The sequence below is a fragment of the Lolium perenne genome, chromosome 3 (assembly GCF_019359855.2).
Source record: "Lolium perenne isolate Kyuss_39 chromosome 3, Kyuss_2.0, whole genome shotgun sequence".
Lineage (NCBI taxonomy): Eukaryota > Viridiplantae > Streptophyta > Magnoliopsida > Poales > Poaceae > Lolium > Lolium perenne.
Genome location: NC_067246.2, coordinates 66,860,080 through 66,877,463, shown reverse-complemented (window position 1 = coordinate 66,877,463; position 17,384 = coordinate 66,860,080). Strand labels below are relative to the sequence as shown.

General features: G+C 39.7%; 3 protein-coding genes across 10 annotated transcripts; 1 reads left to right on the top strand and 2 right to left on the bottom strand.

Annotated features, from left to right (window-relative positions):
• Positions 1–1,022: 1,022 nt before the first annotated feature.
• LOC139837905 (2-oxoglutarate and iron-dependent oxygenase domain-containing protein CP2-like) lies at positions 1,023–3,403 on the bottom strand. The gene is made up of 4 exons (XM_071827218.1): positions 3,113–3,403; positions 2,930–2,980; positions 1,627–1,806; positions 1,023–1,106 (listed from the first exon to the last, which is right to left on the bottom strand). The coding sequence occupies exons 1-4, from the start codon at positions 3,401–3,403 to the stop codon at positions 1,023–1,025; spliced, it is 606 nt and encodes a 201-aa protein (XP_071683319.1).
• A 6,851-nt stretch (positions 3,404–10,254) lies between these two features.
• LOC127341632 (2-oxoglutarate and iron-dependent oxygenase domain-containing protein CP2-like) lies at positions 10,255–12,422 on the bottom strand. Its single transcript, XM_071827217.1, has 6 exons — positions 12,402–12,422; positions 11,952–12,128; positions 11,652–11,808; positions 11,380–11,502; positions 10,867–10,991; positions 10,255–10,308 (listed from the first exon to the last, which is right to left on the bottom strand). Exons 1-6 carry the CDS (start codon positions 12,420–12,422, stop codon positions 10,255–10,257), a joined length of 657 nt encoding a protein of 218 aa, XP_071683318.1.
• A 171-nt stretch (positions 12,423–12,593) lies between these two features.
• LOC127341630 (protein FAR1-RELATED SEQUENCE 5) lies at positions 12,594–16,976 on the top strand. Of its 8 annotated transcripts, none has more exons than XM_051367498.2 (5): positions 12,594–12,902; positions 13,265–13,356; positions 13,819–13,964; positions 14,053–16,228; positions 16,663–16,976. In XM_051367498.2, the coding sequence occupies exons 3-4, from the start codon at positions 13,824–13,826 to the stop codon at positions 16,219–16,221; spliced, it is 2,310 nt and encodes a 769-aa protein (XP_051223458.1). In that variant the 5' UTR covers positions 12,594–12,902; positions 13,265–13,356; positions 13,819–13,823; the 3' UTR covers positions 16,222–16,228; positions 16,663–16,976. The 8 variants fall into 8 exon arrangements, 7 of the variants coding, with proteins under 7 accessions (XP_051223458.1, XP_051223459.1, XP_051223462.1 ...); XM_051367499.2 differs by having other exon boundaries at positions 13,816–13,964; XM_051367502.2 differs by having other exon boundaries at positions 13,811–13,964.
• Positions 16,977–17,384: the final 408 nt, after the last annotated feature.

Here is a 17,384-nt window from a genome sequence, read left to right as displayed (position 1 = left end):
TGTTTAGGGGGGGCAGGTTTAGGGGGGGCCTAAAACCCTAAACCTGCGGCGGCCTTTAGTCGCGGTTGGCCAGAAGAACCGCGACTAAAGGTCCTCCGCCCCGACGGTCGCCTGGCGCCCACGTGGAAGGGCCTTTAGTCGCGGTTCGTAAGCAACCGCGACTAAAGGGGGGCCTTTAGTCGCGCTAATTTGGTCGCGGTTGCGCAACCGCGACTAATGGCAGTTGCGAACCGCGACCAAAGGCCCTTTTTCCACCAGTAGTCATAAATCTAAGCATTCAATTGTTAATGAAAACGATTGACCATTGCAAAATTTAATATCCTGATTATAAATAACCCTGCAGGGCGAAGAACTCCCATTGGATCGCCAAGTAGTAAAATAGGACTAAATAAGAAAATAAAGTAGGAGAAGGGTGATCCCAACATTAGCACTTGCAGAATATGAACACCTTTGCTAGTTAGCAGTTAACTAACCTAGGTAGTACGAGAACTCATGATGAATACAGTACCTCTGCATGTGTTTCGGAATTCATTATTCGCACAACGTCTACCACAAAAGTGCATTTCCCCGCCAGTAATATTTTTTTCTAAGCAGACATTTAGTACAACATGGCCTTCCTCCATATGCATCCCTGCATATTTTTGAACTATTAAATTTACGGGAAAATAAATATTATGGTTCACAATAGTAAAATATAAAAAATTATATCTTAAATCCCAAGAGGAAAAACCCAATACGTCCAACCGGTAACTATCTGCTAGCAACAATACATTCGTCAGATACAAAATTTAAAACATGATGCTTACAAAATAAAATTTTATCGGAGAAGGAAAATCCATATATTATGTTCAAATATCGTGAACTACCATAGCACTCCCTTTCTAAACATTAGTATCATGGTATGAACATATAATGCTAAGCACAGGGAGCTACTATGTCTTGTACCACAAGATATATGACACAAAGAAGGATGCCAAATAAATTGCTATGCAGTTATTGTATGTTTGTGGGAGCATATATACCTAGGCCACTGTCATCTCCACTATATGAAACAACAAAAGAATGTTGTGAGTCCAAAGACCCGCCACCAACTCCAGGAAAAAGAACTGCAGAGAACAAGATCGAGAAATTTAAATACTATTTCATTTAAGATCAAAAGCAGTCTTTGGAGTATAAAAATATATCAAAGGAACTTAAAATCTAGCCAGTATAATATTGTGTTCTTCTGCAAAGAAAAGAAATTAGCAATTGAGACATAGTGAGGAGGAAAGCCGAGTTGGATTTCCCGTGAGATATATAAATAAATAAGTTTATTACATGTGGAAAGGGGTGAGATAAACTTCTTCATGAGCTCATCCAGCATCCCTTTCATCCCAATTTCAGAAATAGCAACGCCACTACCATGCTTGTCCAAGGTATTTGGCATCATTATTTTTTGTTTGTTTATGTGCGCCCACTTCAGAAAATTTTCTACCTGTAATCAGCTTGTAGTTGAATTTGCACGACACGTACAGAAACAATACTTCTTGAAATACTAGAACAACGATTGGAATTTTAATTCAAAAAGTAACAGAAATCAGGAATAGCAAGATAGCTATGCAATCCATGACATCTTATTATATATACCTCATCCATGAGCATCTCGCAGAATACAGGTCGCAACATAGGAAATGCATAGACTGAAGGTGCTATGACCTCGTGAATGATATCCATGAAACTTTCTGCAGTGTTTCCCCGGATGGCACGCAGAAACGAAGGCAAGAAGAAAGCTGCGGGGTTCATTTTGTAGAGTTCGGGATGTAGAGGCTGCAAAATGTTCATTAATGGATAATGCATTATGTATCTGTCTGGGTATATAGTTTTATAGACGGATGTATGTGTAAAGAAAGAATGGTTCATGCCTTTACACTTCATAGATTAAAGGACATTGACCATTACTATTCATGATTTCAAATTTTCAACAACAATAATGCTAATTAAATATTGGTATTCCAGGAAAGAATTTTTTAATAGAGATCGATGCCCTTTGGAGCACGTTTTTAAACAATACCAAACGAAGTCATAGACATTAAGTTTACGATGATATTTCATTCTAGTAAAAAAAAAGACATCTGATCAAAAAATAAAATAGAGGTCTAGACCATACAGCCATGCATATATATGTATCCGAGTACTCAAGGACAGATATCTTATGAAGCTTCTTTTGGAATAAGCATATGGACAATTCCCTAGTTGATCTTTGTTTCTCCTTACGGAAGATGACACGACATCACAGCTTCACGCTATGTATCACAGTTTCTTTTTCTTCTTATTATTAGTTTGAAGCAGAAGCCAAAGAACATGCATCTGTGTGACTCTGATGACGACGTCATGCTATCCAATGGATTGTTCCAAAGCTTTAAATATCCGACTATAATCTTTTGAGAGACCTCCTGTTTATAGGCTAAATGAGAAAAACCGCTAATAACCAGCTATAGCTCTATTTAGCATCTAATTTAGCCGCTAAACCTCATGTTTTCTTAATTTATCTTCTCTTCTCCTTTTTAATTCTTGTTTTCCGAATTTGTGTTCCATATGATTCGATAAAACTTATGAGTTGAATAGATGAATACTTGTTTACCTTGAATAGTTCAATAAGTTGTAGCTCGAATCATGTTTGAGTCATAGTTTTCCTCTTTTCGGTAAGATAGACTGAATTTTTCCATATTTTCGAAAAAATACTAAATGGATTAGCCCGTCTATAGCCTTTGTTGGGCTCTGAAAATGTCACCGCTAAATGAAATAGTCCGCTATCTTAAACTATGGATTATTGGCACCCATGCAAAAATCATCATAGAAACACAGGGGAAGATAAAGATTAATAAATGAAACAAAATGAATCGAATCTATATAGTATATGCAGTAAGATGGTGGTAATGAAATTGCAAACCTGATAGTGCGAATGGATATTCTGGATGTATTGTCTCCACATGATGTCCACCTGCATGCGTGGAGTTTATGTTAGTTTTCCAAAGCAGTTAACAGATCGATCTCCAAGCGGTTTAATTATCGCTTGCAACTGCATGTACGACGGACGGGAGATCCATGTACATACGGAGGACTGCGTACGTACCATGATTCCCTTGGCCGGTGCGGGGAGGTGATTTCTGATGATGCGCCGCATGAACAAGAGCTTCTCGTGGCGTGTAGCTTGGAGGAGTTGAGGTGGCAGACGGCGCTCCATGTCTTGGTATATCTCAGGCGCGAGCACGTCCGTCTCTGGATTCACCACGTCGGAGTAGTCCTCCAGCACGTGGTCCGGATCAGGGTGGTCACGCAGCTTCAGCTCCGGCCGCCAATCGGGCACCACCAACCCCTGCTGGTTCTGGTGGGATCTGTTCTTGTTCCGGCGAATGGGAGCCATGGTGCGCGAGCGGGAGCGACGGTTGGCGGCTAGGGCTTGGTCCGGCCGCGGAGATGGAGATGGGAACTTGGGAGAAGGAGAGGGATGACCCGCGTTTTGGCGTGTGAAATGTGATGCTATCGCGCGCTGTGGTTTTCTTTTGGAAACAAGTGATGAATGCAATGGAGGGGAGCCGAGCGTTACTACTTTCTTCATTTGCTTCGGGGACGGGTGAGCATACACGAGCTGGAAGGAAAGGCCTGGGTGTCGTCACCAGCGACTGAAATTGAATATTGTGAAGGGAAAAAAATGCACCCATAAAGCAATGTTGTTTTCAGAATGGGCGACGCTGGGCGTCCCCTGGACGATAAGTCGATCTCATCCTCCGCCTACCCCACCGTACGATCTTGTAGCCGTGAGCCGTCTGATCTTCGGATCCGTCCATCATCTTCCACTCTTCCCCTAGTCCCGCGCACAGATAGTTCGCAAAACACGCACGCAATTTTGTCGCGGGATCCACATAGGCACACAAGAGCACGCATGAAACGATTTCCTCCAGCGAAAGAAGAAAGGTGTCAACCTAGGGTTCCACACTACGCGCCGCCATCTACCATGTCTGCACCATCTACGAATGGGAATCGATAGGTCCTAGTCTCCTCAGTTTGCCACTCCGACGATGAGAGGCGGTGGGAACCTCGGATATGTGTGTGGCGCTATTGTAAGGTCTATAAAGTGATAGATTGGTCAACCGGAAGCAACGATATGGTGGTTATGGCGGTCTTGTGCTAGACAAGAATAAGGTATATCGCCTTCTCGTCCACCTCATCGATGGCGATCTCGCTTCTGGCTTTGAGGAGGACAAAGAACCATCTAGTCATTGCTCCCATGGAGTGGTAAATCTTGTTCAGTCTACTCGTGTTAAATGTTTAGTGTTGGAAGATTTAGATCGATTCAAGGGTTCAATGGTGACGACTTCGGCTCTAGGGCGCTAGTCCCTTGAGGCACGTGCAGGAAGACTCTCTAGTTATCATCAACAACGTTAGGCTGGCTCCAGTAGGGAAGCGGTGGTAGCTCGCTCTGGCGGCAATAGTGATCGTTATATGGCCCAATAATCTCAATGTAAAATTTATTATTTTTGGGATGCTTTGTATTCCTTGCGAACTTCTATAATAGACCCATATTTTTCTCGCACAAAATCAATCCGATCTCCCTTTTTCATAGATTATTGGTTCAAAATCATAGTTCAATAAATTGAAAAGCTCAAAATTGGGTGGTTGGAAGCTAGTTCTCCAAAGTTCACAATTTCCAAAAAAAAAATATATATATATATATTTCAAAGCTCTCCTTCCTGTTTTCAAAAGTTAACCAAAATATCAGAAAATTCATCATCAAAAGTTTGAAATACGAGTCACCACCAGCAGCGAGAAAATCATAAATAAACAAATCTAATTTTGCATAACACCTCCATCATATCGCCAAATGAAGTGCAAACCTTGTAGGATAATATATCCATGGTTTCGACTTTCAGTTTCAGCAAAAAAGATCACCGGGTGCTGATATTGACATTCATTTGATTGATTTCAGTTTTCCATACGGCTAAACAGGAAAATTGTCATTCGAATCCAGCTCAAAAACTGACCAAAAACTGTGCAAATTTCCACTGAAATATTATTGTAATTCGGTGCCAAAACATGCATGTCGGAGCAAACTGGGCAAAAAAACATGGGGAAAACAGAGAAAATAGGGGCAAAAACAAAGTAGTAGGTCACAACCATCAAATACCAAATATATTCTGCAATCTAGATCATCATGTTACAACAGCCAGTGCTTATAGCATGTGAAACATTTGACTACGAGTTTGACAAGCTAGGATAACATCAATCCAGGAGTCATTCAAACTTCATAGAACTAGCTAGAAAAGCATCAAAAATTTAGAAGCCTTTAAGATGATGGCTTGGGGAAAAATGCATAAGCCAATGTTATTTTCAAAACATTGTGTAATTTAGCGAGCTTCGTCGAGCGGTCACTGACATGGTGAAGTCGAGAAACCAAAAATATATGGGGCCCACTTTCTCATTTCGGTAGTTTCTCACACGGTATTGATTATCTCCTTTTTCCATGTAAAAATCTCCAGTTTGACTACCGACTCTCAAACCGCCAACAAAGTGCCACCTCCACCTTATGCTCTTTTCCTTTGTGCTACCAAATAGCGGAACCACCTAACATTCCTTATTGTTGCCACCCTAGAACCCTCATCCTCCGTCAGTTCACCAATTGATTGACATAGCCTTTTTGTTCCCTTGTCGAGAAGCCATTCATTGGGTACCGTTCACCAAGCACCATCACTAACATTTGTGAGGCACATCGTCCGACTTCCTCGTAGTAGCCTGCCGGAAGACGTGGCCACACCATGACCATACTACACTCCTCGTCTCTCTCTGATGCAGACTTCCAGGGGCACCTTATCACTCCTAGTTAGTCAACTCATTACCTTAATCTCCGTTGTTTTTGCGTGATCTTCTTAGTCTACTCATCACATGGGTAGTTAAATTTTATTGTAGGATTCAGACACTAGTAGAAAATAGCTTACAGGGGACATGTAATTAGTGAAACACCTTCTTTTACCACGCCATTGTTAGTACCAGTGGTGTGGTAAAAAAAAGAAAATTTGAGTGCTTTTAATTTTCCATTCGGATAAACAAGAAAATTGTCATTCGAATCCAGTTCAAAAACCGACCAAAAACTGCGCAAATTTTTGCTGAAATATCATTGTAATTCAGGGCCAAAACATGCATGTCGGAGCAAACTGGGCAAAAAACATGGGAAAAACAGAGAAAATAGGGGCAAAAAAAAGTAGTAGGCCACAACCATCTAATACCAGATACATTCTACAATCTAGATCATCATGTTACAACAGCCAGTGCTTATTGTCAGTGAAACATTTAAACTCTGAGTCCATGAGTTCGACAAGCCAGGATAACATCAATCCAGGATTCATTAATACTTCATAGAACTAGGAGCATCAAAAATTTAGAAGCCTTAACATGATGGCTTGGAAAAAATGCAAAACCAATGTTATTTTTAGAACATTGTGTAATTTAGCGAGCTTCCTCGAGCAGTCACTGACATGGTGAAGTCGAGAAACCAAAAATATGTGGGGCCCACTTTATCATTTCGGTAGTTTCTCATGTGGTATTGATTATCTCCTTTTTCCATGTAAAAAATCCCCTGTATGACTGTCGACTCAAACCGCCAACAAAGTGCTGCCTCCACCTTATGTTCTTTTCCTTTGTGCTACCACATAGAGAAAACGTAACATTCCTTGTTGTTGCCACCCTAGAACCCTCATCCTTCCTCAATTCACCAATTGATTGCCATAGCCTTGTTGTTCCCTTGACGAGAAACCATGCATGGGGTACCGTTCACCAAGCACCATCACTACCTTCGTGAGGCACATCATCCGACCTCCACAAAGGAGCCAGCTGGCAGACGTCGCCACACCATGACCATACTAACATCCTCCTCTCTCTTTGTGCAAACTTGAAGAGGCACCTTATCGCTTCTAGTTAGTCAACTCATTACCTTAATCTTCATTTTTTTGTGTGATCTTCTTAATATACTCATCACATGGGTAGTTAAATTTTATTGTAGGATTCACACACTAGTAGATAATAGCTTATAGGGGACATGTAATTAGTGACACACCATCTTTTACCACGCCATTGTTAGTACAAGTGGTGTCGTAAAAAGAGCAACATCACCATTGTGGTCCGATTGTTAACTGGGCCCGGTGCATGAGCCATATCGGGCATTAATTATGGCGTTGTGATCAGCACGCCATTGTTACATATTTGTCGGTGGTGTGGCACCCACACCACCACTTCTGAGTCAGTTTGTGGCTGTGTGCACGGATCCCCAAGCCATCACTAGATGCAGGCCCATCGTGACATGTGTTGACGCTGTTGAAAATCCCGACAATATTATTGATTGGGAGGATGAACAATGACCAACGCGTTAGGTTGCAGCTTGATTTTGCAATGGTTCTTGGTTATCTGCAACCTGCAGAGAGAGAGAGAGAGAGAGAGAGAGAGCTCTCGGGGACAAAGAGACTAAATGAAGGGAAGAGAGCAATCTAGGAGCGAGAAACAGCTAGGTTTCCCATGAGTGATACGGTTATATACCTTTTTAATATAGTTCCCATGGGAAAATACAGTATTCACAAGGGCTAAGATTCACAATGTGTGTTGTGGTTCAGACTCAGAAAACAGTCTGAATTTCAGACATCGCACATGGACAGGTTAGCGTGAAGCATTTCACATATGATTTTTTACACTTAGTTGTGGGCCGTGTAGAAAATAACAAAACTAAATGCAATTAAGGGGTCCTAAATGATCCTTTTTATACTATTGTTGTAGGTTAGGATGGATATTGGCAAGTGTTGTCTACAGTGTTTTGGATTAATGCATATTAATTAGGTAGACAGCCAATAAGCCAAAGTGATTAAACGAGCATGCCACAACTTTTTTTAAATATGTTAAACAAACTCAAGGAGCACATATATTGGATACAATAAATTAAGCATGCTACAATATGTTGGTGGATCCCTAGCTAGAAACCTCATCCTTTATTGCCAACTTTGATAAGAACCTAAAATTACCAATGACATAGAAACCAATGTTTGTTGCAATCTAGATGTAAAATAGTAAGGTGGTTCTTGAGTAAAAATACAAATTTTGAGTTAAATATAGCTTGCCATCAACCGAAAAGAACACGGACCTCGGAGCTCTACATGGACCCGCACTCTCGAGGTTGTTGTCCATGTTGTCGTAATAGTAGGTGGTTCCTAATGAGTGTTGAGTTGGCGTTGCATGTGTTGCCTCCACGTTATCCGTAATTCTACTCACTTGTTTATGCTAGTGGGCCAGATCGTATGGAGCAGGGAGTGTCTCGGCCACATATCTTGTACATGAGATGTGGAGTGTTGGAGGAGACCTCCATATTGTACTCGGTAGTGGTCACACACAATGATGAAGTAGTTTCATCATTGATCGATCTAAGCAAAGGAGAGATGGCAGTATCGGCTAGTTTTTTAGTTAACGAGGTCACCATGGACTGGCCTTGTTGAGAAGGTTCATGCCAGCTGATCTGGCGGAGTAAGGGAAGCTCGACAACGACCAAGGGATAAGGTCGTGTCTTGAATTTTCAATGGGACTTGGTAGCTGGTAGCCTGGTGTGGGAGGGAGAGAGAGCTAGTACAACTAGTATTTTCAGAAGGGAGCGCCCAAGGTATTCACAAGAGATAAATTTTACAATATGTACAATGTGACCAACATATGAACTCAAAAAATAATGTGTGAATTTCGGTAATCGCACATGGGTAGTTCATGTGAAGCTTTTCAGCACAATTTTGAGCGGTCTACCACATTGCACAATGATATGAAATTAAGGGTCCTAAATGAGCATTTTGTACCTTTGTTCTAGGCTAGGATGAATATTGGAAAGTGTTTAGCACAAATTTTGGATTAATGCATGACCATCTCCTCCAATGTCTCATTGTTAATTAGCTACACAGACTACAAGCTAAACTTATTAAATGGTCATGCCCAATATTTTTTTCAAAATGTGCCGAGCAAACTCAAGGAGTACATATATTGCATAAAGTTAATTAAGCATTGCACAACATGTTGGTCTATCCCTAGAGACCCCATCCTTTATTACCATACTTTGACAAGAACCTGAAATTAGCAGTTGACAAAAACCAAAGTTACTTATAATATAGATGTAAAATAATACGATGGTTCTAGAGTGAAAATACAAAAAAATCAGTTAAGGGATGAGCATACCAATTACCAGCCTCATGGTATCGGTATATTATGTTTGCACGCGTTGTTTTCTTTTAGGCATTCGATGCACCAATCAGGAAAATCTAGCTTGCATTTTGTCACCTCCTTGAACAATGAACTATATCGATGAAGTAACATTGTTACTCAATAAATAATCGTGGAATTATACAATGATTAGTAATGAACATATGGGTGTGTATGTGTTTGTGCTTCTACAAAAACCAACACAATCATAAGCATCTTTAAGGGACACACACCAGACATACATATGTACACACTGACAAGAAGATATTATTGTTAGCATTACATATATTCTAGTTTTACCACTCTTAGTCAATCGCTTGATGTGATTCAAGATAATACTTACTTTTTCAATGGCGGATAGCCAACCATAAGAAAACTAAGGCTAAAATTCTTCTTGTTAACCCATGCATGTAGATATCGTCAATGACTAGAGATAAATGCTACAACATTTTTCAAGATGGCTTAACAGGATCGTGTTTCTTTGGTCATTAGGAAGATTGATATAAGAAATCATTTTTAATTAAAGCTTCAAAAGAAAAAGATGGAACATGCACACAACATCTAGAAATATATGTATGCATATTTAGAGTTCCATAATAAGATGCATGTGTGTGTACCTTTTGCACTGCATGATCATGTTAGCCCTAAATCCACATGTTGGGCATACTTTATGTCGCTGGCGACCATGGTATAGCAAGGCTTGTCCAACAACATGAGAATACATAAATATTTCCTGGACCAGAAAAAATAAATATAAATAATTGAGATGTCACATCTTTGTGGATTCATGTATATTAAATGACAAGAAAAAATGAAGGTGGTATATGTAGTTAACACTTTTAAGTCATTCCTTCAATAATGAGATCAAAATATAAGTAGGTGGATAGTAGAGGTTGCTTTGGTGCACTTCTCGTGCAAGGTTCGAGTCGTAGTGCTTGAAAGAGATATGTAGATGAGTATAACGAAAATGTTGACAAACAGTCTAGTCTAGATAAATATTTTGCACTACTCCTTTAGTGCTTGCCACTCGGGGAAAGTTCTTAGCCCACAAATGATTATCTGTAGTTTGAATATGTACGTATTGTTGGTGTAAATATTGTGTTTAGATTACTTACTGAATAATTACATCATATAAGTAAATGACAACATTTCCTTAAATGTAACCTTACTGGCCTTGCCACTTGATTATTGTTTATGCATGCTATCCAATGGGTACACACGCCTGTGTTACATGAAGCCTACTCTTTTATGTATATATAGATATTTTTTATTAACGCACCATATCAGAATTTATACCATGACTTCAATTTCCATTTCAATACAGTAAATGTAAATGATGGATAAATGCCATGTTTGAATGCAATATACTTTCCTCAACACGTTTATCTGATCTCTGTGAAACTAAGTTCATTCTTGTAATTACGCGTACATACATTCTAGCCATATTAGTAACCCATTTCTAACCAAAATTGTATAAGATCAGGCTTATTTAGTAACTAAACACTAAATCTTATTTTTATTTTGAGGCGTACATAATAAAAAGTAGTGCAAATTAAGGTTTTGGATAAATACATGGATAGTTTACCTACTAGAAAGATTATTGTGTAAATAAAGTACCTGGGGTTGTGCTTCTGAATTAACATGGGTCCCACAACGACTACCAACAAACAACATTTGACCATGAGTAAATTGTTTGCCTAGGCAGACATTTAGTGTAATATGAGAGTCCTCCACATGTATATCTGCAAATATATATTTGGTTATACTGATTAGGAGGATGGTAGCATTATGGTTTAACAACCGAAAGAGGGAACCAAAATACTATCTTAGAAGATACATAAGCCAGAAACCGAATAGGATAGACCATGTTAGTGTATCATCCATATATATTTAGAAATACTAGTAGCTCATATGAAATATCTTCAAGTGTCAGAAACTAACACAACACTTTGTTTGGGATAATTCAATGATCATAAGAACAAAATATATACATGTGTATAATAATATAGACATGAGAAAGGTTCAGGATTATTGCATGGCTATTTTGCATATACAACCATTTAATTATTTTATGGTAAAGGGATACTTGGCAAAAACAAGATGAAGAAGGTTATATGCTTGCTTCTGTACCTAGGCCATTGTCATATCCATCATATGAACAACCAGGTCTGCCACCGCCATCATCTCCACCATATGAAACAACATAAGAATGTTGAGAGTCCAGACTTCTACCCCCCACTTCAGGGAAAAGAACTGTAGAAAACATGAAGAAATGAAAATATATATTCCTTTAAATGTAGATTTATTTAGAGCATAAATACCATTGGGAATTTATAATCTATGTACAACTATTTCCCCTTTCACAAAAAATAAATTAATAAGCTTTGCTAGCGAAATATGACCTTTGGAAATAGGTGAGATAAACTTCTTCATGAGGTCATCAAGCATCCCTTTCATTCCAATATCAGAAATAGTGGTTCCACGGCTAGGCTTGTGAAAGTTATTTGGATCATTTATCTCTTGTTTTTCTCTATGTGCCCAGTTTTGAAAATTTTCAACCTATGAGTACAAAAAATGATTAAATCAGTTGATCTAAAATGTGCAAGTATAAAGAGGTACATCTAAAAACATGTAAATCATCGCAAATTTATTTTTAATATTTGTTTGGTAAAGAACAATAAGATAATATAGGTCATATGCACCTCGTTCATGAGCATTTCGCAGAATGCCGGTCGAAACATGGGAAATGTGTACACTTTAGGTGCCGGCTCATGGATGATATCACTGAAACTTTGTATTGTATTTCCACGAATGGCTCGGAGAAATGATGGCAAGAAGAAAGCATGAGGATTCATTTTGTACAGTTGGGCATGTAGAGGCTGCAAAATCGTGAGTAAATGGATATATAGAGTATATAGTTGTATATAAGAAAGAATGGTAGTGCATGCGTATCATATGAAAGATACTGCATAAATAACTTTATAGAAGTAAATAAAAAGTTAACATACAGATACACATTTGAGCATAATTTTACAAACAACTAGAAACTTATGAAGATCCTAGGATGTCGCTGAAGGAACGATATATGATGTTTATGTTATTTTGTCTTCCAAGTCATCAAAAATAAGATATAAATTAACAAGCAATTACACCCAGTTTTCACTTTTCAGCATGGTTCCAATTGGGGAACGTATCATGTGAAAATGAACTACATCCTGCAAATCTGAAAATTTGCGTCCGTCCCGTCGGATTAGATACGAACGGTCAGATCTCCTGTTCTGTTTCCACCATCCTGCGATTTGCAGAAAACCCCCTCTTGTCTATTCTGTTCCTCTCCCGTCCCTATTCCATAGGACATCAGTACAGAACATCGAGATCCCCTTCTTCTCCACCTCTCAGCTCCCCATTCCCCAACTCAGATCGAGCAGGCGAGCACCATGGCTATGGTGCCCCACCCAGCTTAGTCCAGCATGCCAGATCTCGTGCCAGATAGATCTTCGCTTGGTCGCACCTCGTAGCCTCGTCCCCTCGCCTCCATGTGCGTTAGGCTGTCGATCATGGGACGAGGGCGAGCGCCGCCTTGACAATTAGGAGGTCTGCCGCATTGCCAAGGAGATCTGCAAGTTCTCCGCCTGTTCGACCTTGCTCTCCAGGTAATCTTCGGGGATTCTTCATCAGCAGATAGAATCATATGCATCTTCTAAAAGCCAACTTTAACTCAGCCAGTCTTCCAGTTTGATTGATCTGGATATTTAGGAGGGGGTTAACGGAGGAAGATTTTTTTAAATAAGAAATAAGAAGTGGATGTGAGGACTGGCTAATACTACTTACGAAATTTTGTATCTAGTGGGTGCATCAGAAAGAACATGTATTTATTTATGGCATGCACATTGGGAAATATTTGAGCATATATTGTTTCAGGATCACAATCTTTATTGATAGATAATTGTTGCCATTAAAGATCTGATCCTAAGTTCACGCTTTTGAATATGTCTGTTTTACCAATACTGTATAGGCAATCAGATATTCAGAATCTGGCTGTAAAAGAAGTGCTCTCGTTTAATTGGAAAAAAACTGAAGCTACGTAGTGTTCAGCTCTTCCAAGAGGTACAACTTTTTTTTCATTAGCACAAAAGTAAGATGGAGAAACATATATTACCACACTGTCATCATTTTCTTAATGGTTGTGTCATGATGATGATGTGGTCAGTTTAGATATCAGTTCAGTGTTTCATTGTTTGCATTCTGAATTCTGAGCTATATTTAGTAAAATGGTGAGCTTGAAATGCTTTTATTTTCAATAGAGCTGACATGTTCAGAGAAAGGACATAAGCAGTTTTTGCTGCATGTGACGCTGCACTTACACGATTTGCTAAACATTTACCAGTACATAAATTACTTGTACTGTGTTCTGTACTAGAACTTGGATTTTCTCCTACATATTCCATATTTGTTATAAGATTGATTATGTTTACCTGAAAATGATTCAAAATCATTGATGCAGAACGAAATCTGTTGTTTTCTCTGGTAATACATTCTGAAGTTGTCTTCTGTATGCAAGAATAGCAGCTTGTATGGATCACGTGGAGAGTGAGATGTCATCGTGTCCTATGGAAACAAAAGATTGTGCTGATGCTGAATCCATTGTTGTCACGAGCTCTACCATATCAGATTGCTTTAGTACGCCAACGAGCAGCAGGAGCATTCCATTTTGTGTGCGTATCTCTAGACTTCAATATGTTGTTCCATCTCTTGCATGGTTGTGGTTACTGATACTCATTTGATATTATAATCACATTTCAGATTACCTCCTGGACCCCTGAATGTGACGAGGCAAAAAAACCAGCCATAGGCATGGAGTTCAAAGATTTGGGTGAGGCTGAGCACTTCTACAAGTCGTATGCCCATAGTGTTGGTTTTTCTGTACGGAAAGGGCAGAGTAGAACCGTTGGAAATGAACAAGTGTGGAAGAGATTCTATTGCAATGGACGTGGCTGGCGATCAGAGAAAGAGCAAACCAAGATTAAGCGCAAGACAAAAGTTACTAGGTGTGACTGCCAGGCAATGATAACTCTAAAATGGAAAGGCAATAAATACATTGTGACAGCATTTTTTGAGGACCATACACATGAGTTAGCCTCGCCTAGCAAGCAACAATTCCTGAGATCGAATAGAGAAGTTAGTGACAGTGCAAAGAGTTCACTGTTCACATGCCACACAGCAAGCATTGGCACCTCTGCGGCCTACCGCTTACTTCGTGTCGGAGATGGTGGGTTTGCCAAAGTAGGTTGCACAAAGAGAGATTTTCAAAATTATCATCGCTACTTGAAATGCGCTATAAATACCTCAGATGCACAGATGTTCATTGACAATCTAGCTAGGAGGAAGGAAGCCAACCCAGCATTCTTCTTTGATTACATGCTGGATGAGAAGGGGCGATTGGTGCACATATTTTGGGCTGATACAACTTCTAGGAAGAACTACTCACATTTTGGAGACGTTATCTCTTTTGATTCAACATATACAACCAATCAGTATAATATGATATTTGCACCTTTCACAGGAGTGAACCACCATAAGCAATCAATATTCCTTGGTGCGGCACTTATCTCCAATGAAAAGGCAGAGTCGTATATCTGGGTGTTTGAGACCTTTTTGAAGGCAATGGGAGGAAAGAAGCCTAGCCTCATAATAACAGATGAAGCTGCTAGTATTAAGATGGCTATTGACAAAGTTCTTCCATCAACTATGCATCGCCTATGCATGTGGCACATTATGCGAAAGGTCCCTGAGAAGGTGGAACCTTCTTTGAGGAACAATGACGATTTCTATGCCCGCCTCAATTCATGTGTTTGGGGTTCTGAAACTGCAATAGAATTTGAGGAGGCCTGGTCTGCCCTCATCAATGATTTTTCTTTGCAAGATAACACCTGGTTTGCTGATAGGTATTCAATTCGTGAGTCATGGGTGCCTGCGTACTATAAGGACATATATCTGGCTGGAATTCTGAGGACCACCTCTAGGTCAGAGAGTGCGAACAGTTTTTTTAGCCATTTCATTGGTTACAAGTATGCATTAGTCGAGTTCTGGCTCAGGTTTGTAACTGCCTTAGAGGAGCAACGCCACAATGAGTTGATTGAAGAGAATGCCAATTTGCAATCAATGCCTGAGCTGCGAACATCATGGAAAATAGAGAAGCATGCTAGTAGTGTCTTCACGCACAAGGTGTTTGATGCATTACAGAAAGAGATCCTCGCAGCTCGTGAATACTGTGTTGTTGAGAGTATGAGACATGAGGGGGAGGAGAAAACCACATTAATTAGTGATGGCCGATCTTCCAAGGTTCGAGAGGTAGTACTTAACACAGCAACAATGGATGCTCATTGCACCTGCAAGCTATTTAAGTCTCATGGTATTCCATGTCGTCATGTTATTCTTGTTTTGAGAGGTGCAAGGATTGACCAACTTCCAAGCCAGTTCATTCTGAAAAGATGGACAAAACTGTGCAAAAAAAAAGCCATGTTTGATGAAGATGGCAACCTCTTGGAAGAGAAGGCAAAGAGCCCCCTGGATTTAGCAATGGAAAACAAAACTTCTAGTGCACGTAAGGACTTCGAGGAATCCATTCGCTTGGCTGCACACTCAGTTGAAACCATGGACATAGTTACAACATGTCTCGCCAATCTTGTGGATACTATTAGAAAAATGGTTCCAGCGGACAAACAAACAAGGAAGGATGAATTTGAGTCTTTCCTCGGCTGTAGCATTCCTTCCCAAATTGAAATACATCCACCATCTGATGTTCGCTCTCCTGGGAAATGCAAGAGAATTAAAGGACACTTGGACAAGGGAGTGAAAAAAAGCAAGGTCGCTGGGGACAAGGAGAAGGGAAAGACAATACGGATGTGTTCTTTATGTCACCAGCTGGGTACACATGATAAGCGCACTTGTCATACAAAATCCACACAGTAGCATGCAGGTAATGTATCCACTCGTCTCCATTTTTGTTTTGCAAGTTTAAAATGACAACTCGTTTATTCAAAGGCTCGTCAACACATTCATGTGGCATGCTAAATAGTTGTATATTACCCAAGGTAATAATATATAGGGTGTATCTTCATTATAAGGTGATCGGTAAGTATAAAGCGATGTGCCCAGAACATCTTATCTGAAATTTTCGTGCCTGAATCCTGAGTGAAATGGTCTTTACCACTGTAAGTGCTATTTTACTAGTGGGCGAACACATGTAGTACAGAAATGTCAGTGGCAAATTAATAATATCCTGCAATTTTAGTACAGAAATGTTTCTGGGCTACAACAAAACCTTCTGCATAGATAATTTCTTGGAATTGATAAGATTTTTCTGTTGTCCTCTCATTGTCTACTCAGGAACCTTTTGAATTTTATCTGCAGATACTTGGAGCACAACTATGCATTTCCGCGGGTGCATTCAGAAGTTTGCCGCAAGATAGCAGTTGACCAGTTCTCTAGTAGTATTAGAAATATGTATATTATCTGGAAGTTATGTACTAATTGTCCCTTCCTAGAACTAATATGAATGCAATCTTTACACTGGCCACCTGATGGCTGATGCCATGTTTCATGTTTCCAGACGGTGGTTTCAGTCTTTCGGAAGGCATAGAGATGCTTAATTGATATCTTTTAACTTAATTGGTTTGAAGATTTATGCTGTTTGTGAAATAGAGAAAACCTGATGGCTGATGACATGTTTCGTTATCTGAAAGTTATGTATTATTATTTAATTATGCAGTTTGATTAGTCAGTTCTCGTTTTTACTTGACAAGAACACTAGTCCTAACTTTAACCAGAATAGAATATTTAAATCCGTTATCACGCACAGAAAAATCTGGTCAATCTTTTCAGCCCAACTTGTCAGATCATAGAACAATTGGCACAGGATGGTCCTGGAACAATTTAAGTGGCACAGGAAAGTCCAGCAACGTAAGGCACAGCATGTACTGGTGACGCTGATTTTTCAAGACAGAGATCTATGAAGGTCCTCACTGCAAACTGTGAAGTGTGGCTGCGGGCGCTTTTTTGTAAAACGACCATCAGGACCATCTGAACCACTGGTACATGATCCTACGGCCCATAACGAAAATTTCCAGATTTCC

Bases quoted from the DNA above. Each gene is read 5' to 3' on its own strand.
- LOC127341630 (XM_051367504.2), top strand. From the start codon at position 13,824: ATGGATCACGTGGAGAGTGAGATGTCATCGTGTCCTATGGAAACAAAA. The intron at 13,965-14,052 runs GTGCGTATCTCT...ATCACATTTCAG, and splicing joins GCAGGAGCATTCCATTTTGT to ATTACCTCCTGGACCCCTGA.
- LOC127341632 (XM_071827217.1), bottom strand. From the start codon at position 12,422: ATGCTGAAAAGTGAAAACTGG. The intron at 11,503-11,651 runs GTCATATTTCGC...TGTTTTCTACAG, and splicing joins TATCTCACCTATTTCCAAAG to TTCTTTTCCCTGAAGTGGGG. The intron at 10,309-10,866 runs GTACTTTATTTA...TTCAAACTACAG, and splicing joins ATTCAGAAGCACAACCCCAG to ATAATCATTTGTGGGCTAAG.
- LOC139837905 (XM_071827218.1), bottom strand. From the start codon at position 3,403: ATGGCTCCCATTCGCCGGAACAAGAACAGATCCCACCAGAACCAGCAG. The intron at 1,807-2,929 runs GTTTGCAATTTC...AACATTTTGCAG, and splicing joins ATATCCATTCGCACTATCAG to CCTCTACATCCCGAACTCTA. The intron at 1,107-1,626 runs GTATATATAATA...TGTTCTCTGCAG, and splicing joins GCGAGATGCTCATGGATGAG to TTCTTTTTCCTGGAGTTGGT.